The 26,223-nt window shown below is 42.2% G+C and overlaps 3 protein-coding genes across 5 annotated transcripts; 2 read left to right on the top strand and 1 right to left on the bottom strand.

Annotated features, from left to right (window-relative positions):
- Nucleotides 1-2,561: 2,561 nt before the first annotated feature.
- On the top strand, nucleotides 2,562-3,731 carry LOC146568065 (uncharacterized). The gene is made up of 2 exons (XM_085283490.1): nucleotides 2,562-2,929; nucleotides 3,063-3,731. The coding sequence occupies exons 1-2, from the start codon at nucleotides 2,657-2,659 to the stop codon at nucleotides 3,729-3,731; spliced, it is 942 nt and encodes a 313-aa protein (XP_085139616.1). The 5' UTR covers nucleotides 2,562-2,656.
- Nucleotides 3,732-6,632: 2,901 nt separating this feature from the next.
- On the top strand, nucleotides 6,633-12,521 carry maff (MAF bZIP transcription factor F). The gene is made up of 3 exons (XM_085283814.1): nucleotides 6,633-7,046; nucleotides 9,549-9,642; nucleotides 9,823-12,521. Exons 1-3 carry the CDS (start codon nucleotides 6,958-6,960, stop codon nucleotides 10,264-10,266), a joined length of 627 nt encoding a protein of 208 aa, XP_085139940.1. The 5' UTR covers nucleotides 6,633-6,957; the 3' UTR covers nucleotides 10,267-12,521.
- A 1,924-nt stretch (nucleotides 12,522-14,445) lies between these two features.
- On the bottom strand, nucleotides 14,446-25,789 carry tmem184ba (transmembrane protein 184ba). 3 transcript variants are annotated; one of them, XM_085283815.1, is made up of 10 exons: nucleotides 25,397-25,789; nucleotides 25,264-25,306; nucleotides 23,410-23,643; nucleotides 22,043-22,208; nucleotides 19,251-19,341; nucleotides 18,498-18,665; nucleotides 18,080-18,249; nucleotides 17,796-17,990; nucleotides 17,483-17,509; nucleotides 14,446-16,907 (listed from the first exon to the last, which is right to left on the bottom strand). In XM_085283815.1, the coding sequence occupies exons 3-10, from the start codon at nucleotides 23,641-23,643 to the stop codon at nucleotides 16,678-16,680; spliced, it is 1,281 nt and encodes a 426-aa protein (XP_085139941.1). In that variant the 5' UTR covers nucleotides 25,264-25,306; nucleotides 25,397-25,789; the 3' UTR covers nucleotides 14,446-16,677. The 3 variants fall into 3 exon arrangements, with proteins under 3 accessions (XP_085139941.1, XP_085139942.1, XP_085139943.1); XM_085283816.1 differs by lacking the exon at nucleotides 25,264-25,306; XM_085283817.1 differs by lacking the exon at nucleotides 17,483-17,509.
- Between the last annotated feature and the right edge of the window lie 434 nt (nucleotides 25,790-26,223).

The raw sequence follows: 26,223 nt of genomic DNA on the forward strand, positions 1-26,223 counted from the left end.
CACTCATTCAGTCCATTGCTAACTCACTCTCTTGCTTACTTATCCTCCATCTTTATCGACCTCCCTTAGTCCTTTATCCCTCACACACTCTCTCCCTCCTTCTCTCCCTCACTCATTTCATCACTCACTCAGTCCCCTGCATCCTACATCCCTCATCTATTCCACTCTTCCTAGATCCCTCCCTTAGTCAATTATCACTTCCTCACTTATTCACTCCCTCACTCACTCACTCACTCACTCACTCGCACGCACAGATTTTTATTCCTTCACTCACTAAATCACTCACCCCCTTCCTACCCCCTTCCGACACAATTCACAAAACACAACCCTCTGTACTCATAAATCTAAACACATTTTTCCTTGCTAAAACACATGTTGCAAAACAACTCTGCTCATATTCTCAAATGAAAGCCCATGTGATGCAAAATGCTTGCCACAGTCACCAATCTTTGAACACAGGGAACACACCTGGCGTCAGTCACTACACACAACGACTCAAAATTGAAGACACCTGTTGCTAATGATGTGACCCCACCTATAAAAGCATAGTTTGGTGAAGATGCCAAACAATCACAATGGATGAAGGCATTTGAGCGTGCGGAAGGAGAAGAGCTGCAGGCCAAAGAGGAAGAGGGGTTGAGATCAGAGGAGGAAGAGGTGAAGGCCTAAGAAGAAGAGGAGTTCGGAGTAGAGGAGGAAGAGAAGGAGGCCAACAAGAGAGAGGAGAAGGTCCAGGTGGGAGAAGAAGACAACCTCGCACCATCATAACAGATGATATGCGAGCAACAGTAATTGATCATGTCATTGTCCATGGCATGACAATGGCTGAAGCGGGACGAAGAGTACATCCAAACCTGAGTAGGTTCACCGTGGCCACCATTATCAAGGCATTTAGACAACACAACAGGTATAGTACGCTATTGCTTTCTTTGTCACACTACAGTTTTACAGGCCTGTGAAAGTGGTCTGTTACTTTACATGTAGTTTTACATATACAGTGGGGCAAAAAAGTATTTAGTCAGCCACCGATTGTGCAAGTTCCCCCACTTAAAATGATGACAGAGGTCAGTAATTTGCACCAGAGGTACACTTCAACTGTGAGAGACAGAATGTGAAAAAAAAATCCATGAATTCACATGGTAGGATTTGTAAAGAATTTATTCGTAAATCAGGGTGGAAAATAAGTATTTGGTCACCTCAAACAAGGAAAATCTCTGGCTCTCACAGACCTGTAACGTCTTCTGTAAGAAGCTTTTTTGTCCCCCACTCGTTACCTGTATGAATGGCACCTGTTTGAACTCATCATCTGTATAAAAGACACCTGTCCACAGCCTCAAACAGTCAGACTCCAAACTCCGCCATGGCCAAGACCAAAGAGCTTTCGAAGGACACCAGGAAAAGTATTGTAGACCTGCACCAGACTGGGAAGAGTGAATCTACAATAGGCAAGCAGCTTGGTGTGAAAAAATCAACTGTGGGAGCAATCATCAGAAAATGGAAGACATACAAGACCACTGATAATCTCCCTCGATCTGGGGCTCCACGCAAGATCTCATCCCGTGGGGTCAAAATGATCATGAGAACGGTGAGCAAAGATCCCAGAACCACACGGGGGGACCTGGTGAATGACCTGCAGAGAGCTGGGACCAAAGTAACAAAGGTCACCATCAGTAACACACTACAACGGCAGGGAATCAAATCCCGCAGTGCCAGACGTGTTCCGCTGCTGAAGCCAGTGCATGTCCAGGCCCGTCTGAAGTTTGCCAGAGAGCACATGGATGATACAGCAGAGGATTGGGAGAATGTCATGTGGTCAGATGAAACCAAAGTAGAACTTTTTGGTATAAACTCAACTCGTCGTGTTTGGAGGACGAAGAATACTGAGTTGCATCCCAAGAACACCATACCTACTGTGAAGCATGGGGGTGGAAACATCATGCTATGGGGCTGTTTTTCTGCCAAGGGGACAGGACGACTGATCCGTGTTAAGGACAGAATGAATGGGGCCATGTATCGTGAGATACTGATGGAAGGAGCCAAAACCTCCTTCCATCAGTGAGAACTTTGAAGATGAAACGAGGCTGGGTCTTCCAACATGACAATGATCCAAAACACACCGCCTGGGCAACAAAGGAGTGGCTCCGTAAGAAGCATTTGAAAGTCCTGGAGTGGCCTAGCCAGTCTCCAGACCTCAACCCCATAGAAAATCTGTGGCGGGAGTTGAAAGTCCGTGTTGCTCGGCGACAGCCCCAAAGCATCACTGCTCTCGAGAAGATCTGCATGGAGGAATGGGCCAAAATACCAGCTACTGTGTGTGCAAACCTGGTAAAGACCTATAGTAAACGTTTGACCTCTGTTATTGCCAACAAAGGTTATGTTACAAAGTATTGAGTTGTATTTTTGTTATTGACCAAATACTTATTTTCCACCCTGATTTACGAATAAATTCTTTACAAATCCTACCATGTGGATTCATGGATTTTTTTTTTCACATTCTGTCTCTCACAGTTGAAGTGTACCTCTGGTGCAAATTACTGACCTCTGTCATCATTTTAGGTGGGGGAACTTGCACAATCGGTGGCTGACTAAATACTTTTTTGCCCCACTGTAAATCAGTCAATTGACAACACATGTTTCTTTCTTTAGAGTTGAAAGAATGCCACATAGAGGTGGGAGGGTTGCCATATTCACAGCGGCACAAGAAACCCTCATTGCAGATATGGTCCGTGAGAACAACTGCATTAGACTCCGAGAGATCAGAGACAAAGTCATTGCAGATAATGTAAACTTTGAGAACATTGATGCTGTCAGTGTGTCCACAATAGACCGAGTTCTCCGGCGCCAACAGATGAGGATGAAACAGGTCTACAGGGTTCCCTTTGAGCGCAACTCTGCGCGACACATAGAACAACGTTACGAGTATGTGCAAGTACGTATACATCCATGTCCACAGTACAGTTAGTGGACATACTGTGTTGCTTAGTGGCTTACATTACTTCTGGACAATACTGTGCTACCTGATTGACCGTTCTGAACACCTGTACGCTTTTCCATGTTCACAGAGGATAATGCAGTTGGACGCGATGGCCAAACCCCATGAGTACCTCTTCCTGGATGAGGCTGGCTTCAACCTCCAGAAACGAAGGCGAAGAGGCCGTAACATCATTGGCCAAAGACCCATCACTGAGGTTCCTGGCCAACGGGGGGGTAATATTACTCTTTGTGCAGCTATGGGTACGGAGGGGCTTGTCCACCGGCATGCTGTCCTTGGGTCTTACAACACCCAACGTCTCCTCACCTTCCTAGAGGAGCTAAAAGACATCCTCCTGGACCGTCAACAACACCATCCTAGGCTAGCACATCACATGTATGTGATCATTTGGGACAACGTCCGCTTCCACAAAACACACCAAATCAGAGAGTGGTTCACCACCAACAGTGACCACTTTTTAAACGTCTGTCTGCCACCCTACTCCCCTTTCCTGAACCCTATAGAGGAGTTCTTCTCATCATGGAGATGGAAGGTGTATGACAGACAGCCATACACAAGAGAGAACCTCGTACGGGCAATGGAGCTGGCCTGTGCTGACATCCCAGTGGAGGCCTTCCAGGGATGGATTCACCATTCCAGGGCGTTTTTCCCGCGGTGCCTAGCAAGGGACAATATGGCCTGTGATGTGGATGAGGTGATGTGGCCCAATGCAGCTCGGCGACATGATGCCGCACAGTGACTGTGTGTAATACTGTAAAAAGACCGTGTAGACAATAAAAAAGACTTCACACCCTGATCGTGTTTCCGAGAGTACTGTTGTGTGCGATAGATTCCGTTTTTGCATTGAGTTGTGTTACAGTAGTGTACGTACATGCAGGATGTTTTTATAGATTTATAGTCTTCATGTGAAACTCACAAATCTAAATGCCTAATCCTCTGCAGGGTTCTATGACGATCCGTTACTGTACAGTTTATAAAAATATGCATTGGCAGTTATGAACCAAAGAACCTTCTCACAAATTGAGCATTGTGTTTTCAATTGTTTTGCTGTAGTGTGTAATGCTGTGTATAGTGTTTACAGTTTTGACAGCTTCGAGCTGCTCTCTTGGTGTGGGAGTTTGAGTTTTGCAGTGGGAAGGTGTGGTTGTGTTTATGTAGCTTTAGAGAAGGGTGTTATGTTTGGACATTGGGGGACCTGGTGGTAACGTTTGTGACATGTGTTTTAGCATTTGAGAAAAACTGTAAAGAATTATATATTTTTACAACATATTCAGATAATTGATCCTGCCTCAGCATCACGCCTCTGTGCTGGGTCAGGCCACAGGACTTCATCCACATTACATGCTATGGTCTCCCTTGCAATGCAACGAGGAAAGAATCGTTTAGGATGCGGAATCCAGCTCTGGCAAGATTCCACTCCTATCTCACCACATGCTCCATTCAATGCTTGAAGTAGATTTTCCTGTGTTTAAGGGTCTCAGTTATATACTTTACATCTGCATGCTGAGAAAAACTCCTAAATAGGGTTCAAAAAGGGAGAGTATGGTGGAAGAAACAAATTCATAAAATGCTTCTCATTGTGAAACCAATTGTGTATTCTTGGACCACAGTGAAAGCTCACATTGGCCCAAATGATATGGGATGCTCTGCCTGCTCGCGATCTCTCTACTCAAGCAAAGCATCCTGTAGACCATCCAGGAATGTTGCTATAAGTTTGTTGTTGTATGGCCCAACAGGACTGTGGGGAACCCCATAGCTGCTGATGGCAGCAGAGAAGAGATAGTTACATTTCCACCACGCTGGCCAGGCAGTTCAATAATGGCACGCTGACCTATGACATTGCAAGTTTTTCTTCTCCTTTTTGTTAGATTCAAAATGTATGTTGTCTTCTATATTCCCTTGCTGCATTTCATGCAGTCAAATTGCATTTTTCTGACGGACCATGATAAATAAAATGGTAAATGGTCTGTATTTGTATAGCGCTTTACTTGGTCCTAAGGACCCCAAAGCACTTTACACTATACACAATCATCCACACATTCACACACACATTCACACAGACCATATCCACAATAAGTGTCTCCTGGTGTTGTGAGTGCATGCATGTTCTTCCACCCTCATGTGGCCGTCTTTAAATTCTAAACAAAATATCATTTAGTTATAAGTATACTTGTATACATAGCGCATGTATAGACTATACTATTTCATTTACAGAACTAAAATTAGTTTGTTGTGTACAGAGAATCTTTGAGCTTGACTCAATGGTTAGGCCTCATGAATACATCTTCGTGGATGAAGCTGTATTCAATCTAGCAAAAAGCAGAAGAGGAGGTTGTAACATTACAATTTTGAGTGGTAGTGTGTTAATGATGAAAACAGTGTGTTAGTTGTGTTTAACTTCTGTAGCCTGTGTGCACAATTCTGGGTACAAGTGCACCACACTGCTAAATGTGTTTTGTGTTTGAGAATATGTTTAAAGTTCTGGTAAATGGGAGATTCAGATTGGCAAATGGTGTCCTAACCAGATGAATAGTGTTTAAGATTTTGGCAACTGTGGGATTGATTTGATGAAAGAGTTTTCATAGTTGACAGTTTAGTTTTTACATTGGGGTTTAGTGTTTTAGCAATTCAGAAAAACTGTAATGTAAACACCATGGGTTTAGAACTGAACTTAATTGGTTAAAGTTTTTACATTGACAGGAGTAAACAATATATTGACAGACTTCGGATTATATGGGATCATTGTAGTTCCTGAATTAATTTAATGGGAAAAACAAAACAAAAGTCACTCTGTCTGTTTTTGTTACAAGTCACATCCTTGTTATAAGACTAATACATAACATTTTACCAGATGGAGATAAAGAAATAAATAAGAGCCCTGACGGAGCACAACTTCCTCTGAACGACAAGTGCTGAACTAAAACTTTGATGCTTTTATTACAACATACTGACCTCAGCCTGGTTTAATACAACACTGATGTCAGCCTGCTGAATGTAAAAATGTAATGTTTATGACTCAGGCCCTGTAGGTGAACATGCACACAGACAGAAATGATTAAAATAAAAAATCCCCTGCCTTCACTGTGGTAACAATAAGCAACAACAGATTGATGCAGTTTAAAAATTTATTATTAAACTCAATTTTCCACACATGAATACTATGATAGCTTTAGTTTTAATAGATCATCTTGCTGATGTCAGCATGACAATATCAGCAATATTTTATAGATCATTGGGCTGACGTCAGCAAGATGACATCAGCAGTTTATATAGGTCATTTATGCTGATGTCAGCACTGGTAATATGGAAATCTATTGTAGTGTATTAATCTTTTTGTGTCATTGTGAAGTCATATAATGTCTTGAAAAAATGTTTTAAAGAGCTAAAACAAAGAAAGTTCTTATGTCAACCAATGACTAACAGTATTTCTTTAAAGTTTGGAAATCAAAGCAATTTCAAATTGCTTATTATGTTGAAGTTTTTTAACGCAATTATGCTTCTCCGCATGTTTTCCAGTAGGGGGCGGTAATGTCCCTACAAACGGAGGCATCAGTAATCTTTAAATTGGACCCAGAAGAAGACGCATTCGACCTTTTATTATTACTATTATTAAGTAGCTAAGAGGACGGTGTTTCGGGGAAAAGACGCTCGTAGAAATTTCTCCTAACTATAAGTTATAGCTTTTGATAAGTTGGGTTTTAGCTGAAGTAGTTTCTTATTATTGTTGAATTCTGCTGGATTTTACATCTTCTGCGTCGTTGGGCTGGACAGTGTTAGGAAAGGCGGACTCTGAATCCTCTCCCAGGGTGTTATGTCTTTCCAGAGTAGCTGGGAGATGGTCATGGAAAAGTTCTGGGATTCAGGGATTCCTTGTTTACATCCTCCCGGAGTACGTCTCGGGGGCGGGCTTGGCTCCGCCCTCATTCTTTAGCCCTGACGTCATTGTCGCTTGTGTTTTTTTATGAATGAAAGAATCCAACCTCAGAGAGCAGCGGAGTAATTCCGGGAAAAGGCGGACTGACATTTTGTCGCCGGAGTTGCGTCGAGCCATCAGGTAAACCATTACTTTTTTATAAAAATACTAAACATTAAAATGTTTAGCCGGTATTCGTGGTAACAGCTGAGCACTAGAGGAATGGTATCTGCCGGGGGACGTGCCAACCAGGGTAACCAACCAAGGACAAATGAGCAGTCAGCAGCTGGCTTTAATCTCCTTTAGCCTGTCACTAACCGTTTATGCTAGTTGCTAACAGTTCATACTAGCATGTTTAAGATGATACGAATAATTTGGCCCCGCTTTGCATATTTCTGTCTATATTTCGGCTAGACTGACACCCAGAGGGGGTTATCACTTCCTTATTTCATAAGTGTGCTTAAATACAATTTAAATGGATTAAAGTCTAGATGTCGGAAGAGGCTCTAATGATAGCTGTTTACTATAGCGCACATTTGCCCTACGGTGTCCAGCCCCGCTCTTTAAGGGTAAGGCTAGATGCTAACTGGAGCTAGATAAATAAATAAATATAGGTCCCAGGCCTGGCTTGTATTTTCCACTCGGTATTTAATCGTTGTATATTAAGTATTGAAGATAGACGGGAGTGGAATTTCTGAAATCGTGCTATAGCTTGCGTTTAGCAGTGTTGCGTTGACTTGTTGCTTTCCACTTAAGACAAAAAAACAAAAACTACTATGTCCTCCAACTGGGTATTTATAGTATGGCATAAATGTGGATATCCTGTGTTGTTTGGACTGACCGAGAAAGACGCGGTCACCCCTGGTTTTCCTATATTTGCACTGACCGGCAGTCTTGGTGGAGCTGAGCAAGAGCTTTATTGCTGAATCACCCTGACTTTACGAAACGGCGGTCTCCTCGGTTTACAGCCGGAGTCCGACGGCTGGTTGGACAACCGCTGTTGCTGCAACCTCTACTTCCTACGCATTTCGGGAAATGCTGTTTATTGTCCGGCCATAACAGCCTTTTTTATTTAGCTTATTTAGTTTTACCATCCAGTGTGCCTGAGTTGGAGGCCCATGCAGCAAGTTATTCTTTTATTTATTATAACTACGCATTCATAGAAAATGGGATTCCCCCCAGAGTGAAAGAGATCAAACGTGACATTTTAACTCGAATGACCCTTTTTGGTTATGTTTTGTTTGTGGTTCACTTGTTGGAAATGTAAGTCGTCTCCTGTAAAGTCTAAGCACATCAGCAGTCTTCTTTTTATAGTCATTAAGGCACCAGGTCTGTATCTTTTATGCCTAATTTATAGAGGAAAAGTTACAATATAACTGGGGTTTCTAAAATTGTTGTGACACAATTTAAATAAAGCTGTGAATGTCTTTTAAATAATTAAAATAAACACACTGCTTTTTTGTGATTTGCGATTTTCAAGAGAAAAAAGGCTAAAAGGTTGTTAGGGATCAGTCTGGGTCTCAGGAAGAAAAATAAAGAAAGAGATGACTGCACTCATCTCTTAGCTCATCAGAGACGCTGCCAAAAGGTCAACCTTAAAGTAAGCGGTGAGCGCTCTGTCATGACATGCAGCTTTCTGTGTTTACTGTGTTTTTTCTCAACCCTTCTGGACTACAGCGTGAGAGCAGCACAGGGAAAGAACATTCGCCATAAGGAGAAAATCCAGTGTTGCAATAAATGAGAAAGTTAACAGAGTGAATTTGCAGAAGTAAGATGGGAAAATCCCCATGGTTTGCATGATGTCAGAGTGAAATTTGGTGGTCTTCATTATTAAACATTATCATACAAAAAGTTTTAGCAGTATAGCTGGCCCAGAGTACCTTCATGTCAACAGACCACTTGGCCATTTGTATCCTTTACTTTCACATTAGGATCTGTGTGAAGGAAAGACAAAAAAAGATGTCTCCAGCTGAAGTGCTGAGTGAGGTTTTTTTTTTTGTTTTGTTTTGTTTTGTTTTTTAAATAAGCAACCGAGGAGTGACTAAGGTGGGGGAAGAAGTTGAAGTTGGCCCATTTAGGTTAGACTTTAATCCCACGCTGTGGCATTTGAGAGGCGTGTAGCAGTCCTGATAAGAGTCTGTGTGAAACCTGTGCTTCTTAGGTAGACTCTTTAAGACATTTTATTACATATTTATTTTTAAATCAAGTATTGTAATTTTTCAAGTTTAACTGTTTAAAAAGTGTCCCTTTTAAAAACCACGTATTCAAGTTTTTGGTTTTTTGTAAAACCAAGGGCTCGAACCGTTGGTGTTGTGCTGACAAGAGGAAGTGCTCAGGGAATTGGTTAGGACACCTGCTTTGAGCAACCAAAGGGCAGCCACATGATAACTTCCTCCTGATAATTCCAGCTAACAGAGAAAGGCATGTCACTTTCAAAACCTCCCCTGTCTTTCACATGAAACCACAAATTATAATGAGACGGCGTGCTTTGGAGAAGCACGAAAGATCTGCAGGTTCTCCTTTTTCTTCAGTAGTGCATGACTGCATGTCTTGTGAGCGGATGGTGAATGTCAGGCAGGCTATGAACCAAAAATGCACAGTGTCCCACATTTCATGTGATGTTGTTTGTGTTTGTTTCTTCAGATTGTGTGTATCTGGTTTTACTGGTGCTTGGGGAGGGGAAAAAAACAAAGACAACTGGACCATGACGACAGAAAGAAACAGCAAAGCTCTGAAGGTAAAACACAGCCAGACATAAAACCGAGTCATGGGGAGGGGGGGGGGGGTTGTTTTGTTTTTCAAGAGAGAAAACTGTCATTTTGAAAAAAGGAAGAAGAAAAGAAAGTATGTTTTTCTTTCTCATTCTTCCTTCTTTAAATGCTTCCTCTCTTCCTGTTTCCTCCTGTTTTTACTTCAGGTGAAGCAGGAATGCGGCGAGAACGTGCCCTTCCTGTCGGACAGCGAACTAATGTCCCTGTCGGTGCGAGAGCTGAATCTCCACCTGCGTGGCCTCTCCCGCGACGATATTCAGAAGCTGAAGCAGCGGCGTCGCACCTTAAAGAACAGGGGATATGCCGCCAGCTGCCGGGTCAAGCGGGTGTCTCAGCGAGAGGCCCTGGAGCAGCAGAAGATGGAGCTGCAGAGAGAGGTGGAGAGGCTCGGAGCCGAGAACGCCGGCATGAGGAAGGAGCTGGAGGGGCTCAGCGCACGCCTGGCTGCGCTTCAGAGATTCGCCAGGGGTCTGGAAGCGGGAGGAGGCAGCCTGCTGGCGACGGCCCCTCGCCTCAACACCGCCTCGGTCATCACCATCGTCAAGAGTCCGCAGCAGCCTCAGCCACAGAGGGAGCACGAGCTATCCTAGAAGGAGATGCTGAAACCAGACTGGGGTTTGGGATTCGAGGTGGGGACGGGGAAGCCTGCAATGCAAACACGCACACATCTGCGGGCCTTAATACTCACGCAGGCAGGAGAGCAGGATGACTTGTAATAATAGGAAAATACTAAGCGCCTTGTTCACATTACAGTTGACAGAAATCCGATCACAGCTACGATCACCTTTCTAACAAACAAGAAAACAGAAACGGGTTCAGTACTGTAGTTTTGATAGAGATGTCCTCTGATGATCCTCCATGAAACAGCAGTCTGGTCAAGTAAGATTTACTCAGTGATCTTTTTTTTTTTTTTTTTTTCTTGAAGCACTCAAAGTTTCAAATTCTGTTTAATGTGAACAAGGCGTCGCACATATTTATGCACAAAAAACCCTCACAGTCTTTCCCTTGAGCTACACGGGGACTCTGACTGAAGCCCAACCAAGCCAAACAGGGTTACTGAGCACCTTTAGTCCTCAGCAAACCCCCACAGCGAGGCTGGTGTAGCCTGATTATGCTACTTAAAGGCTGGGGTGCCTTTCTGCTTCCGTTTATGGCACCTGACCAACAGCAAAATGCTAGGGTGGAGCTTCCTCGGTCTCCATAATGCCTTCTAGTCTGAAATCACTAGCTTGGCGCAGCCTCGTGTTCCCACCCCCCCTGTATTTTTTCCTTTTCTTCCCTCTCAATGCAGTTTCTCACCCTTTATGTCACTTTATGTGCCGGTGGGATAATCGAATCTGTTTTCGCCTCCTTCCATTGATGGCTCTCTAGCTGCTTTAGTCATGAGACTTTTGGGAGCAGAAACGGTCAGAGAAATGCTGCCTGAGTGCATTGTGAATTTCTCTAAGTTGTGCGATTCACTAAGATTTTCCAGGTTTTTGTTTTTGTTTTTTGTTTTTTTGGGGGGGGGGTCTCACCAGTCCAAAAAGACAATTCTGTATTATATGTGTGCTCATTTTTCACATTAATGCAGTGCCTTCAGTGTATGAAGGAGCTCACCAGTCCTCCTGATTGTCTGAAACGACTCACTTCTTATTTCTCATTGTGATTTCTGTGGATTTCCATCTTTTTCTAAGCTTTAATCCCAAATTTCTCGTTTCATAAAAACTGCCGTGCAGCAGTTTGGCCAAGTCCAACGTCAGTGGCTTCTTCTTTCTCATGAAAGATGTTGGTCATTTTAAATAAATAACTGAATAAACGAATGTGTGGAAATAGAATCACGTCTGGTAGGAATTACGCTCAAGTCGATGCAAATCCTCTGCAAACATTCCCGTTGTTGTGTTGTTTGTAATGTCTGAGAGACGCAAATGTTCAGTGACATTTATATTCTAAATTTTATTTGTATTTAAAAGTAGATATTATGACAAGACAAGCTAACGAGTGCTGTGATGTTCTGTATGTTTTCAAAAAGTACTTATGACTAGTCTGAGGATATTCTCACGTCTAATTATTGTGCTGCGTGGCGACGATGATTACTTTACAAAACGTTTGATTATTAGCTGTGTAGAAATATGCTCAAAGCCAATGGCCATATTGATGTATGACGATTTGTGTGTGTGTGCGCGTGCGTGTGTGCGTGTATATGTGTGTTTTACGTATATTTTTGCAATGTTTGTACTAGCTCGTCGTCGTGGATATCTTGGAGGGACATTATTTTTCTAAGATGAATCGTATGTTGTTTGTGCGGAGAAAAAAAAATTGAGGTCATTTCTGAATGGGCGGGGCAGACAGAGACACAGGAGGTTAAAGAGAGAGAGAAGACTGATGGAGACGAGGGTGAGAGTGGAGGGTTGAGAAGAAGACTGATGATGGAGAAAGAAAGTAGGCACAGCAGACTGGAAAAGAAGGTGCATAGAGATGGTGTTTTATTCACTTGAAAAGCCTCGTCTGACGTAGGCCTGTTTCACTCAGCAGGCTTAAATTTCATGGGAGTTTAGGCCACTGAATAGTGCTAGCAATATAATATATTAAGTAGGCATGGTAACACATGAAACTGTGTTGACAAATAACTCCTAAAGATATGAGGCATATATTTAGCTATATATGAGTATTAGTGTGGCAAAGCATTTATTCTCTATATTTTAACGTCTCACATCTGTCAAACCCTGCTGGATGTTTTATAATACCTGCAAAACAGAAATGGTCTTTCTATTTATTACTTGTATTTTTTCTATTGTGAAAATTTAAGTACATTGTCTATTTTATATATTAATTATAATAAATGTTGTACATATTGTACATAAAACTGTGGTCTCGGTTGTTTTGTTTTTTGGAACGTGTGCGGTCCATGAGAGGAAGTGGATCTGCAGGATGTGTTGCACAACTTATTGGTCTGGATGCAAAGATAAAGTCAAGTTACATGTGTGAGTGGTTAGCAGAACCGTGGGGAAATGAACTTAGCCTCCAGTTTTTGATGTATTTATAGCAATTTACTCTTATAGGACAACTCATTAGGTATACTTTACTACTACCAGGTTGGACTCCCTTTTGCCTTCAGATCTGCTTTCATTCTTCATGACTGATTCAAAAAGGTCCTGGAAACATTCCTTGCAGATTTTGGTCCATATTGACACAACAGCATCACACAGTTGCTACTGTTTTTTTTTGTTGTTGTTGTTTTTGACTGCACGTCCATCCTGTTCCATCACATCCCAGAGATCCTCTATTGGATTGAGATCTGGTGACTGGAGGTTATTTGAGTACTTCTCAAGTTAAAAAATCAGTTTCAGATGATTTAAGCTTTGTGATACTGTGCATTATCATGCTGGAAGCAGTCATCAGAAGATGGGTACACTGTGAGTGATCCACTGATACAAGGTGGGATGAATCCATGCTTTCATGTTGTTTACCTGATGTGGTCTTCTGCTGCTGTAGCCCATCTGGTTTGCATTGTACTTTCAGAGATGCTCTTCTGCATGCCTTGCCATGTAACAAGTGATTATTTGAGCTACAGTTGTCTTCCTATCAGCTCAACAGAGTCTGGCCATTCTCTGACCTCTGTCACCAAAGAGCCATTGTCCAGAGAAGTGCTGCTCACTGAATACTTTCTCTTTTTAGACCATTTTCTATAAACCCTAGAGGTGACTGTGTGGGGAAATCCCAGCAGATCAGCAGTTTCTAAAATACTCAGACCTGCCCATCTGGCACCAACAAACATGCAACATTTAAGGTCACTTAAATCGCCTTTCTTCTCCATCCTGGTGCTCAGTTTGAACTTCAGCATGTCATCTTGATCATGAATTACTACCATCTGATTTGCTGATTAGATATTTGTGTCAATAGGCAGTTGAACAGGTGTACCTAATGAAGTGGCTGTTGAATGTATATTCTGAGTCAGTGTCTTGATAAACCTTAAATATATAGTCTCTATAGAGAAAAGTGCTTATGTTATTTCAGCTCTTCTGATAAATCCCTGACTGTGACTCGCAGGGCTATTTCTCCTGGTGTTTGGAGGCTGTTTTTAATATAAATGACATCTAGTACTCCGTGGTAAGTGTGGAGATGTTTTCTATCAGTCTGCTGGCTTACTTGTGTTTCCTAGAGTCTCTAGAAATATAATGGGAGGCAGAGCTTTCAGGATCCTGTCCATGTACGAAATATCTTCCAGTTTAGGTCAAAGACCACAAGACCTTGTCTACCTCTGAGGTAAGGTGGAAAAGTTTTCTTTATGACAATGATGATAGTTAGAGTGGATCATGTGACCCAGTGTCGTCCCTTAGTTATGCAGCTGCACATAGATAAAGCTTATTCTTTGCACTTATCACTCCAAATATATTTTTATGCAATTACTACATAAGGGGAGGGAGTAGCATACAAAGGTGGATCATCGGGTAGGTGGCGTTCTCTGATATTGTAAAGTCTTAATTGTTACAGGAAGCAGTGGTCTAAAAAGAAAAGTGAATTGAAGCTGGAGGTCATCTATGTGTAATATATGTTTGTTGTCCTAGCTCATTTTATTTTAAGACAATTAGCATCGCAGGGCAAATAGCTTCCTTTCTAGCAGATGACTAGTTAGCACATTAACTAGTTTTAACGTGTTAATCTCCAAAAACACAATTTCATAACATGCAACTCATTAACATTTTCATTAACCCTTCCTTGGCAACATATGACACATACATGTCATTTTAATGCATATTAGAGGAAAATAATGTGAATTAGACAAAAAACAACAGTAAATATCTTTATTTTTGTCTTCATGGTTTTCCATCTAATGTGACACAGAAGCATTGTGAGCAGCATTATACATTATACAAAGAACTAGAAACAAAAAAAACATATTGAAACAAAAGTTGTAAAAAAAAATAGGCCTTTGTTTCTCCTGTGATCAATCTATACAGTATATATGATTATTTAGACATACATTTACTCCTGTAGATAGCACTTAATATTTTCATGTACTTTATGTGCAACATTAGTCTACAACAAACATTTTTTTCCCCACATAAGAACAACTCACACTGCAGCAAACAGCATGGCTGCAGACAAAGATGAGGAGTACAAGGGTGAATTATGACACAGAGTGCAAATCAGCATACTGTCTGCTTTGCTTTTAAACTGAGAGTTAATTTAATGCCACGCAAGCAACCTGTCAGTAGGAGCTGCAGTGCGACCTCAGTTTCATCATCGCTAAAAATAACCCCGTTTTTAAAGTGTCTATAAATAAGAGGCTGCTCCTGCACGCACACGTGGCTTCTCTCCTATTTAGAACTAATAATGTCTCAGGCAGAAGCACAAAATAAGAAAAAGAAGGGAAAAAAAAAACGTAAGCACTGTCTGAACATGGGACACATTTCTGCTTTCCAATGAAAATAGAAGACAGTCCTAAGAAGACATTAAAAAAGTGACAAACATTTTCTTGGTGCATTTAAAATTTTTAAATATGCTTCAAGCTCTGACTGTATGTTTATGACCTACAACTGGCTCCAAACGTGCTCCCTGTGGCCCCCTGGTGTTGAGACAGAGCTACAGCAAAGCAGTGAAAGTAGAACTAAAAAAATGTTGGCAGGTTCTTGTGAGTCATTCAGATGACTCAAGAATTCCAGTTACAAATAAATTAAAAAAACAAAAACAAAAAACAGCTTAGACTGCAGTAAACTTACACCAAAAAATAAAAAAAAAGACTGACTGGAAGAATAAAAGCGAATCCAACTCAAAGAAACTCAGTAATGTCAACAACAACAACAATGTTTACGACCTACGACCCACATGTGGTCAAGCTGAAGAAAGATAAACTAATCACAATACTGATATCTGATGAGATGAGAGTTGTAGGTTGGCTCAATAATGCTTCAGCTGGAGGCATGATGTCCATTAAGGTTTTGACAGCACTCAGAATGATGTACTGTCATTTAACAGCTGTGTAGGCACACGCTAAAATGTTTTATTAAATCCCTGCAAAAATAACTGCCACACAGGCAGCTGCCCACACACTCCTTGCCTTAGTTGCCAGATCTTTTTTATCAAATTCAAACTTATCCTGTTTTCAAAAATCAAAGCACAACACCTAACTAAGAGTAGAATTGAAACTTCTGTTCGCCTCTGAACGTGAACTACAGCACGCCCAGCTTCGACAAAGCTCCAGTAACGAGAAAAGGCATCTAAAGTTAGCTTTAGCCTAAATTCCTCTTCTGTTTTCTCCTCATTTAACCTACATTGTGGCCTGGAGAGGTCTTACTATCAGAGTGAAACACAAGCTTTAATCCCGGCCATTCAAATAACGCTCCAATTACACAAGTCGGCCGCAGATGCACTCTGTAATCTATGAGCTGCTCTGCCTCCCCCTCTGCAATATCAATAACAACATTGATCCATGTGTTGTGCTTACTAACTCATGCTTTCCCTTTTAATGCATCACCAACTGCTGCCCAGGGTCTCTCACCCCCATACGAAGACCTCCACAACACTGAAAACTGCTTTAAAGCGCTTTGACCAACCAGTCAATGTCTTGACTAAATATTCTTTCAAGTTTATGAATCATGTCCAAAGAAGAAACCTTGGTAAACACTGCCAAAGATCAGAATGTGAATCTGAACAAATAAATAGCAACACCTATAAAGTTTACAGCTCCGCTGCTAAACACAAGGAAGGGGAAACAGGACTGTGCATAAAAAAGAGAGAGGGAGAAAAAAAAGAAATTCAGCTTTTTTTCAGTTTTTGTTCCAAAGCTATGAGTCATTATCTGAAAGTATGACTCACAACTCAACCGTGTTCCCACTTGTGACCCTTGGGAAAGGCGGGCCCCTGCATTTTTTGATCAGTCGCAAAACAGGGGAAACGAAAACAAACAAGCAACTACTGATTCGTATACTGAGGGGGATCGGCTGCAGAGAGCAGAGTACCATCAGCTGTTTTGACATCAGACTGATGTCAAGTTTTGCCCGCTTTTGACTTGGTCCGCTCTAGAATTCATCGTCTGAGCTGAGCAGCAGCGTTTTCTCTGTGTCCCCGCGGCCGCTGACAGCACTGTGGGCGCGGGAGACTGGCGGTGGCGCCCCCTGCTCCAGCGTGGACTGCTGGGTGTACTGCTGGTAGGCCGGGGAGAAGTTGTGGATGGCGTCCTGGACCATGTCGCCCGGGTTCATTGTCTCCTTCAGGCTGCTGGAGATGCTCTTCATGGGGGCGCAGCAGCCTGCGGGAGAGCCATAAAAAAGGAGGGTTAGAGGCCAAAAGCTGGGGTGAAAAATAGAGAGACTGGATGCAAGTGGAAAAAAAAAGAAAAGGAAGGACGGTGGGAGGATAAACATCAAAAGAAAGTGGATTTATAATGTTTAAGCACAGGGAGAGAGAGAGAAGGGAAAGGAAGAGAGATAAAAGAGTCAAAAACAGAAAGAGATTTAAGACAAGGGGATAGTCTCTGAGAAAAAGGAAAAGGGCATCAGTGATTTAAAGGATGTAAAAAGAAGGAATGAGTGGGGGAAAGGGGGGGAGCAATTGTACAAGGGCAGTGGATGAGATTTAGAGAGGAGGCAAGAAAAGGGGGTTCAGAGTGATTTAAAGGGAAGTAAAACAGGGAGAACTGCATAAAGGGAGAAAGGTTGGGGGGGTTGCTTTAGGAAATGTCAGCACAAGAACCAAAACTGAATTGAAATATGAGATTTTAAAAATAAAAGAGAGAGAACAGAAACTGCTGGCTTAATGCAGCTTAATAAATCAAAATAGAAATAGCAGCAGTGTGAAAACGCACAAGGGCGGTGTTCAACCTACCAAACTGTCCATATGTAGGAACAGGTCCTTTAGAGTGCAGCAGAGAGGAGAAGATAAAAAAGAAGATAGATATGTAGAAACAGGCAAGTAGAAAACGACAAGTGGGATATCAGGAGGTGAAAAATAAAGGCGAAAACAAAAACTTAAGGAAGTAGTAAAAAAAAAGATGCATTGAAACGAATGGAAATGAGATGGAGGACAGACACGAAGTGAAAGACTTTTTGAATTCTTTTTTAAGACGGTAAACATTTACGACAGATGTGTTAAACCCCGCTGTTTCCTTCCTCCCTTCTTCCCTCGCCTTCCTTCTCACCTGTTAAATCGAGACTTTTGTCCTTGTACACGCTGTATGTGAAAGCGTGCCGCAGAGCCAGTGCCGCGAAAAACATCTCGATGCATATGATGAAGTTCTGGTAACCGGCGGCGACCGTACCCTCACCGACGGACACTTCCACTGAGTTGATCTGAGGGATGGCACCGCATTTCTCCAGGATGGCCAGCAGCATGCCTGACCACAAATAAATAAGCACAGGAAGCTGTCACTCCACCTGTTTTCATAACAAACGTCGTGTGGCGTCTTTTGCCGCGCTGACCTACCCTGCCAGAAGGAGAGGAAGATGACCGACTTGACCATGAAAAACTTGAGCATGGGGCTGTAAGGGCTCAGCAGCTCCCTGGTGGCGAAGTAGAACAGGAAGAGGGCGTACAGCGACAAGCTGACGGAGATATTGTAGATGATGGTCACGTACAGGTAACCGCTGGCAACACTGCAGAGTGAAGGTCAGATAAAACTGCATTAATGGTGCTGGTTTGTGTTTGGGGTTAGTTCTGACTACCTTTTGTGATTATTGGAAGCTCCCATTAGAGATGAAAGTCTGAAGCGTTCAATTAATCTAGAAATTAAAGTGGTAATCCTCATTTTGTGGAAGCTGTGAAACGTGTGAAAACGCCTGGATTCTCACAGATATACACCACCAAGTTCACCACCAGCAACCTTCCTGTCTGCAGCACTTACTTAAAGTCTCCATCCTTGTATTTGCCGTAGGCCTGCAGGATGACGGTGATGACAGCCATGAGCGGTTTGACCACACAGAATTGCAAAGTGGCCTGCTTGCAAAATCGCAAGAAGCCAATGGAGTAGGCCTTTCCCCTCAGACAGCAGGTACCATACATACAGCTGGACCTGATGGAACCAAACATCAGGAAAAAGGAAAACATGTTGAGCAATAGTTTGTATTTTTTAAAAAGAGTCCATGCCATGAAAACAAATACTGTTTAAAGCGGACTTATTATGGCTACACCATGGGTGGCTCAGTGGTTAGCACTGTCGCCTCACAGGAAGACGAGGTCCGGCTAAAGCCTTTCTGTGTGCAGACTGCATGTTCTCACCAGTTTCACTTCCTGGTTAAATTAAAGTTAATCCATTAATTTTTTTTTTGAAAGGTGTTTTTCAGCTGCATAATTTCATTCTTGGACTTGACTAGAGCAGCCTCGGTGGCGCCAGTCTGTTAACTGTCTGGCTGAACAAGCTGTTGCAGGACAACTTTCTGCTGATTGGCTGCTCCTCATACACAGCAGTAAAAAACATCAACATCTGAAATACAGCATTTAGAGTCTGAAGCCTGAGCTTTTAGGGACTTAAAGGGATTATTTGTAAAAACAGACCTGATTATTTTAAACTCTGCCCATGTTTAATACAAGTTCACACCAGCAGAACAAAAGGAAAGCATAACGAGTTCAATTTAAAGGCCTTTTAGGCTGAACTTACTCTATCGGTTTTCCTCTGATCTCAGCCATGATGGCGCTTTCTCCTCCCAAGTATTCGTAACACAGACTCAGGAAGTTGTAAATAACAAATGCTGAAGAGACACAGGGGGAGAAAAAGAGCTGATTTGATTATAATCGCTACATATGTGATAGTTTTGGTTTGTTATTTGATCGTTGCTTACTGTAAATGGTGTTTCTGGAAAAGCTTTTTTCAGACCACTGTAGGAAACTTGAAATAAATGATGGCTTCATTGACACATTCAAGTCTCCCAGAAGCCATGACAGCGTGACAGTGAACCAACATGCACAATACCAGGAATTCTAAGGACCGCAGCTAAATGGAAATGAGCAATCATTCAATCAATTTTACAATTGATTTTCTAAGTCTGTGTTGTCCTCTGTGACTGGAGCCTGTTCACTGAAACTGTTAATGTCACAACAAACATATTAAGACTTTCTAAACATGTTTGGTTACAGAATTGTCTCCATTTGTTTTACATGTATATAAACAACTAAACATTTCACAACACTGGGTTCAAATTGTCAGAAAATAGCCCATATTTTTATAGCAGACTGAAAAAAATACAGCAGTAACTCACTCGATTACTCACAGACCTCCCAGCAGTCACACAATAACAAACACATCACTTCCTGTCACATTTGTTTTATCATGCGGACGGAAATATACAGCACAATTCAAACTGAGGCGCAGCTCAAAAACAACAGCTGACCACACATGAGGTAATTATATGAAATAATTTTTATACTGTCATAGGGACATAAGGCATAATAATATTTCACTGTAACAAAAGGGAAACCAGCTGTTTATACATCTGTACTAAAGTATGACCTTCACACACAATCACAAGCATGCTTATATTTAGTATTAGAAAGCAACAGCTACTTATGTCCAAATCAAATCTAGTGCTGCTCTACTCAATGCAAAAACACATGGACATAATTCACGTAATCTGACAAGACTTGACCTTCAATTTTAATATCCAAAGAATTAACTAAAGTTGTATTTCTTTCATTAGCTAATAAATCTTCAGCCACCTATTTTCTCTCCTCTGTGCTGCTTCAGTGAGAAGGTGTTCCAGATCAGGAGGCTCATAAAAAACACAACAGTGCTAATCCCGTTAACCCCCGAGGACCTTCCAGTCCTGCGTGCATACGCGCACTCTCGCAGGGGTGTGTTTGAATGCATGCAAGGTAAATCCGCTCTTGGATAACTTTTGTGAACTAAATGCATAAGATGAAAATGAATTAAACAGAATCCAAATAAAGGAGGGTAGTGACTGTGCATCAGTTCATTGTAAAGTGTGAAAATGTAACATATCCTGGGTGTGTGTCATGTTTGTGCATGGGAGGTTCACAAAAGCACTATGCACATGCAAGCATCGTGCCATAGCACAGAAGTCTCTGTACTGCTGACAGTGACTATAGTTCATCAGCTCTTTGCAGCTGTGTTATTTCTGCATATTTTCTTGCTCTGTTTTTAAACTCCACCCAAACCCTCTCTACAACTTTCCCACTGCCTTCTATCTGACGTCAGATGTCTGTCAGACAGTACTCAGGTAATAAGATGCCACACATGCCAAACACAAAAAGCTCGTCCACAGAGCTGAGTGATGAGAACTGGTTCATCTGCTTCCAGCAGCTCTCCTTGTGTCTTGGCTGTTTACCATTATGTTCTTTCACTTTTCCCCAAGGACTCCCGCCTGCAAGCGCCAGTTGCCACGGTGATACAGTAGGCCTACATACAGTGAGAACAGTAGGAGCAAGTTTGCAGCAAGTTTGGTTGAGGTAAACTCATTATCTGATGCAGCCAATCTGGTTGATGAGGGAGATTTGTGAGCGTGGTTGCCATGCAACAAGTCGGTCCTCGCCGAGGAAAAGGACTCAGCGGCATTATAGGAAGATGACGGCTGATGAGAGGATGAAGAGAAATGAAAAAGGGAGTGAAGACTTGGGCAAGAGCGCGGAGACGGAGGAGGTGAGCCATATGTATGACAAAGTAATATGACGAACATAACGCTTCCTGCCAAAAGCAGAACCAAACATAGCGATTCCCTTCAGCTCACATTCAAAAGCATGTGACGTCATCGGTTCGCCAACACAGGACACGACACGTGAGCCCAGCGTCACAATAAGAAGATCATTTTTAGCTTTATCGTGACAACTAAACTCAGAGACTGAGGGGTGGAGGCAGTCGACTTCCTTTCACCATCTTCTGCCAATTCCTGACTTTAATAGCGCAGGATACAACATGTCGGTTGGAATGTGTTTTGTTTGAGTCACCATTGGCCGAGAAGCCGCCAACCCACCATCTCCGTTAACCAAAAAGACAAAAAGAGCCCAGATTTTTTATTAAATCCATTTTTAGTGATTAAACTCATCCTGTCTCTACTGAGATTGGAGTCGTGTTTCCTCTCAGAGCCAGTTTTATAATTCCAACCAGAGAATTATGCCCAAATCAAAATGGCTGAGACAGAGCCAAAATATAATGCAGAAAAGGCAAGAATCTAATAAGTGTGAGAGGGTCCTTTACAAAATAAGTATTGACTTGTAGTGGTAGATAATCTGTTAAGGATGACAGAGCAGACTATTCATTTCCACTCTAATCAGACCACAATGTGTTTCAGCAACTCAACTGGAAAAGCTGCCTGCAAAGACGTGAAAAGGATTTAAATCAGAGAGTTCTGTTAATGGGATACAAATGACCTAGTGGGTCATGGGAGCTCAGAGTTTTAGCTTGACATTGATGAGATAAAATCAACAGCACGTCCTCACCTTCATAGCAGTCTCTGACGGTGTCAAAGTAAACATAGTACTGGTCATTGGTGAAGAACAGGAGGCTGAGCCAGGAGTCAAAGGCATAGATGGGAACGATGAAGAGGATCCGTACGATATGGCGCTGCTCCCTGGGCGAGCTGTAGAAACGCAGGTGCATGTAGATCTAGGAGAGAAGGAAGAGACTTTCTGAACACTGGCAGGTTTTTACAATGACTCACAAGTCTACTTTAATGGGCATGGAGGATTTCACAGGAAGTGAGCACAGAGTCCTTACAACTCAGGATGGAGCAGAGGTTTTATGAGCATCATCTGCCGTTGTGTAGATCCTCCATTCAGATTTTTTTATTATAAGTCATTTATGCCTTTTTTCTATCTTGTGAGTTGGTCCATGTGACTGACCTCACTAATCAATACATCCCCTGAGCTCAACTCACAGGAATGTGATTTTATAAACCCCTTTCAACGTTTTAAAGTATCTGTGTGTGTGTATTCATGCTCTGTGTCACAAACACCTGCCGCGGGATGTTGCCCGGCAACTTCTCTCGGCCTGAGCATGTTTGCTGGATCACATCACCTGCGCATTAAACAAACACACCTGTCTGTCTTTTTCGTGAGCACATCCATCACAACAGACCGTCTGCTCGGTCAAACACCAACACATGCACTTCCAGCAGAGCACAATATATTATAGTAAAAGTAGAACTGAACAGCACACATATCTCTCTTGATGCTACTGGGAAACAAGCAGGAGCCCATAGAGATAAGTGCTGAGCCAATGTGCAAGTGCCAAAAGCTGCAGTCCCCATAATGGCCACCTGTGATTGGATCCCAACTTTGCACCATTAAGGACCTGCTCACAACCTGGTGCAATAACGGTCTTCATCTCTATAGACAATTAACATTCTTATAAAAAGTACTGAGATATTTTTTGTTATATAACTCACCTTTTTAAACTTTATTAAGGCTTCAACTATTGTGGTCAATTTGGAAGCTGACACATGCAGCTGGTGTCTTATATCTTGCTAGCTCTCAAAGTCATAACTGTTTTTGTATAAATAATATTGAATACTTGATATCCAAGATGTCTGTTCTCCTTTTTTTGTAAATGAAACTTTAACATTATTAGTCTGTTACTTAGCACTAATTATTAGCTAACTGAGTATCTGCAAAGTATCTCTACAGTGTCTGGGTGCAGCTTACTGATCTAAGCCTGCTATTGCTAGCTTAGGTGATAAATAAGCACTCCACCCTCACGTGAAATCAAAATATGGCCCCTGCAAGTTCCAGAAATCAAATATGACAGGTAAAATTTAAAACCTGAGAAGGTCATCTTTTATATAAAGTCTACACCAGGAGGCTGTTACCTGGTGACAGGTGAGGATTAGTGCAGTCCAGACAAAGAAGCCAGACACCGCCTGCGTCGCTGGAGTCATCAGAAAGATAGGTGGATCCGAGCTGAGAAGAGGGGCATCAGGAAGCCATGAAATATTGGGGCCCATCGGAGCTGCCGTGGGTGGGGGGCCAGGTGCCGGAACAAGCGGAGAGTCCTCCCCCAGCCTCTCTGAGAGTGGCACGTCTCGCCTCCACAGTTTTAACATCTGGAAGTGACGTAGACACTGGTAAAACATTCACATCACAAACTGGAAAGAATAAAAGGCACATCAGAGATGTCAAAACACTTCTCCAACAGTGATCACACTGTGATCTAATCCATGAAGTATGAAGAGTCACCAGTAATCATCAACCTGAAATGTCGATGTCGTGTTATCAGTGTAATGTGTAATCTGTGATAAGAGGAGATTTCAGAATAAATGCAGACAAACTCTAGGTCAAAATATCTTCACTCTGAGTAAAGAATGTGTGTGGACTGTTTGCTCATGGGCACCCACATTCAACTCAATGTAAAACAATGTCTAACAGCAACATTTTAACTCTGGTTTTTAAGCTAACAGACAGCAAAGCCGTCAGGTATCATCCATTCAGGCCTTTTACGGCTCAAAACATAAGAAAATGCTTTTTGAACAGAAAGACTAGCAGCAAAACATGACGTTTAAAGACAATTGTTTTTAGTTTCTGCATTTCTCTGCAATGTAACCGCACACTCAGAATAAAATCCTGATGATGTGGACCCTGGACTTTATAACAACACCGAATGGGCCTAAAATAATTTGTTAAAGTTTATAATGTCACACCTTAGGGTGCATTTTCTTCATGTATGATCAGTGAGCTGAACAAGAACCACTTTCAGCCAGAGGAAATTTAGATAGAGACAAAAGATTTTAAGTCAAGCGGCCCTATCAACAGCTCCTGATGATGGGGACAGCTGCTCGCTGACTGTGACAAACAATGGGAATGTTCTCGGGGTGTCCGTGTTCTTGCTCACTGACAGACAGTTGTCACCTCACGGTTGACAGAACCAGGGACAATAAATAAAAAGAGCAGGCGTGAGTGCTATAAGTGGAAACTGATTGTGAGCGAGAGATGGTAACCTTCAGTCTCACTAATCATGCTGTCTGTCAGAGCAGCACATGAAACAAACAGCACACAAGCTGACATAATGACACCCCCTCCTCCCACACACACACACACACACATCAGCAGTCCTTCCATTTACTTTCTTAAAATAAATGACATTAAAGTGTAACAACTGAATTTAGTGGGTTGATAAAATTAGGCTACTTATAGGCGTTTCTTTGGTGGCTAAGATCTGTGTGTATGTGTGTGACAGCAGGCCATTTGTATTGGTTTGCAGGGGATCAGCATATGTCAACAAGAAGAAGTGAAGGCATCAGCAGCCACACATATAATAACAGGCACAGTGAAAAGATGCTCTGCTGAAGCAGAGGGCCATCTTTGTGTCTCATTTGAAAGGGGGGAAATAAATAAAAGGTCAGTCTATGCAGTCTCACACGCACAAGGGAATAATATAGGGAGAGGCAGGCAGTCAGGAAAACAAAGTAACAGATGGAAAGGGGCAATGGGGGGCAGACGGGGTGGGCTTATCATTAATGGTAGCCAGACTGGATCAGCAGGCGTACAAGCAACAACAACACAAACAGTTCAAAAACAAAAAGACGCTAAAACTCTGTGTGTGTATGCCTTTCAGTTACTCCAGTAATCATTTATTATGTTGCTGTGATTTATTCAAAGTGAATGAATTATAAAGTTGAAATAAGAAAAATATTCATTTCAACAAGCTTTTATTTAAAAAGACTCACCTTTGCTAAATGTTAGCTACAACAATCCACAGCTGAACTTGAACTGTAAGCGTGAAACAGACACAGACTTTTATTATGCTAGCAATGAAGTAACAATTGAAGTTTTCTAGTTTGTTTTAAAGTCTAGACTCACCCGCTTATTTAAATCCGTCCTCAGCTCCGTCACACACACACAAAAAAATCTTCGGCTAGAAATAACCCACAAACGGCCTTAATTCCTTCTCAAAGCAGCACCGTTGCTCCCCGGACATCCATGTTGAGTCGTCGGTGGACCGCGCCGTTAACCCCTCAGCGTCTCACCCCAAAAACTCACCTCTAAAATTTGTCTGTCATGTTACACAACTTCTACTCTATCTTTCTGTTGCTCCTATCTATTTATAACACCTAGCGTCCACCTAGTTTTGTCGGTGTTTCAGAAGTTAGTGCAGCAAAACCTGTCACTCTCCTCCGATCCCCTGTCTGCGCTCCAGCTCCAGTCCAATCCCTGTCGGATTAACTGCAGATCACACAGCCCCGCCTACTCCGCGAGGACGAGCCAACGCAGCCAATCACCTACCTTTTAATTACCCGGAAAGGGGCGCGGTCTGCCTACTTAACACTGAGCTTGCGCGGTCCAGAGACCAGCAGCAGTGAGAGTGTGGGTGCTGCACAAACAAAGGTGCTCCCGCAAATTCAGTGAATGATTCATTATTCGTTTACAACTTCCTGTCCAAACTGTGTAGTCGATGTGTGGGAAACGGATACTGTGTAACGCCTTTATTTTACTTTTTCAGACCTTTGTTGGCTTTTCATAGCAGAAAAAGCACACGTCTAACTAACTGCATTAGTAATGGCTAGTGAGTTACCATTTAAGTGCACCAGTTAGCAGTTATTAAAAAACACTTTCATCGCAGTACCATTAATATAATCAAAAAAAAAAAAAGTTCAATAAATAAACAAATATTTTCAAAATGGCACCCT

Source organism: Mchenga conophoros, linkage group LG8 (assembly GCF_057382185.1).
Source record: "Mchenga conophoros isolate Kocher_MC1m ecotype Shallow Benthic linkage group LG8, M_conophoros_male_GT1.1, whole genome shotgun sequence".
NCBI lineage: Eukaryota > Metazoa > Chordata > Actinopteri > Cichliformes > Cichlidae > Mchenga > Mchenga conophoros.

Coding starts and splice junctions, on each gene's coding strand:
- LOC146568065 (XM_085283490.1), top strand. CDS start 2,657: ATGCCACATAGAGGTGGGAGGGTTGCCATATTCACAGCGGCACAAGAA. Junction 2,930..3,062: donor AACGTTACGAGTATGTGCAA/GTACGTATACAT, acceptor CCATGTTCACAG/AGGATAATGCAGTTGGACGC.
- maff (XM_085283814.1), top strand. CDS start 6,958: ATGAAAGAATCCAACCTCAGAGAGCAGCGGAGTAATTCCGGGAAAAGG. Junction 7,047..9,548: donor GAGTTGCGTCGAGCCATCAG/GTAAACCATTAC, acceptor TTGTTTCTTCAG/ATTGTGTGTATCTGGTTTTA. Junction 9,643..9,822: donor GAAACAGCAAAGCTCTGAAG/GTAAAACACAGC, acceptor TTTTTACTTCAG/GTGAAGCAGGAATGCGGCGA.
- tmem184ba (XM_085283816.1), bottom strand. CDS start 23,643: ATGTTAAAACTGTGGAGGCGAGACGTGCCACTCTCAGAGAGGCTGGGG. Junction 17,991..18,079: donor CTTCCTCTCCTTCTGGCAGG/GTAGGTCAGCGC, acceptor ATTTGTGGTCAG/GCATGCTGCTGGCCATCCTG. Junction 16,908..17,482: donor TCCTACATATGGACAGTTTG/GTAGGTTGAACA, acceptor GCTCTCCCGCAG/GCTGCTGCGCCCCCATGAAG.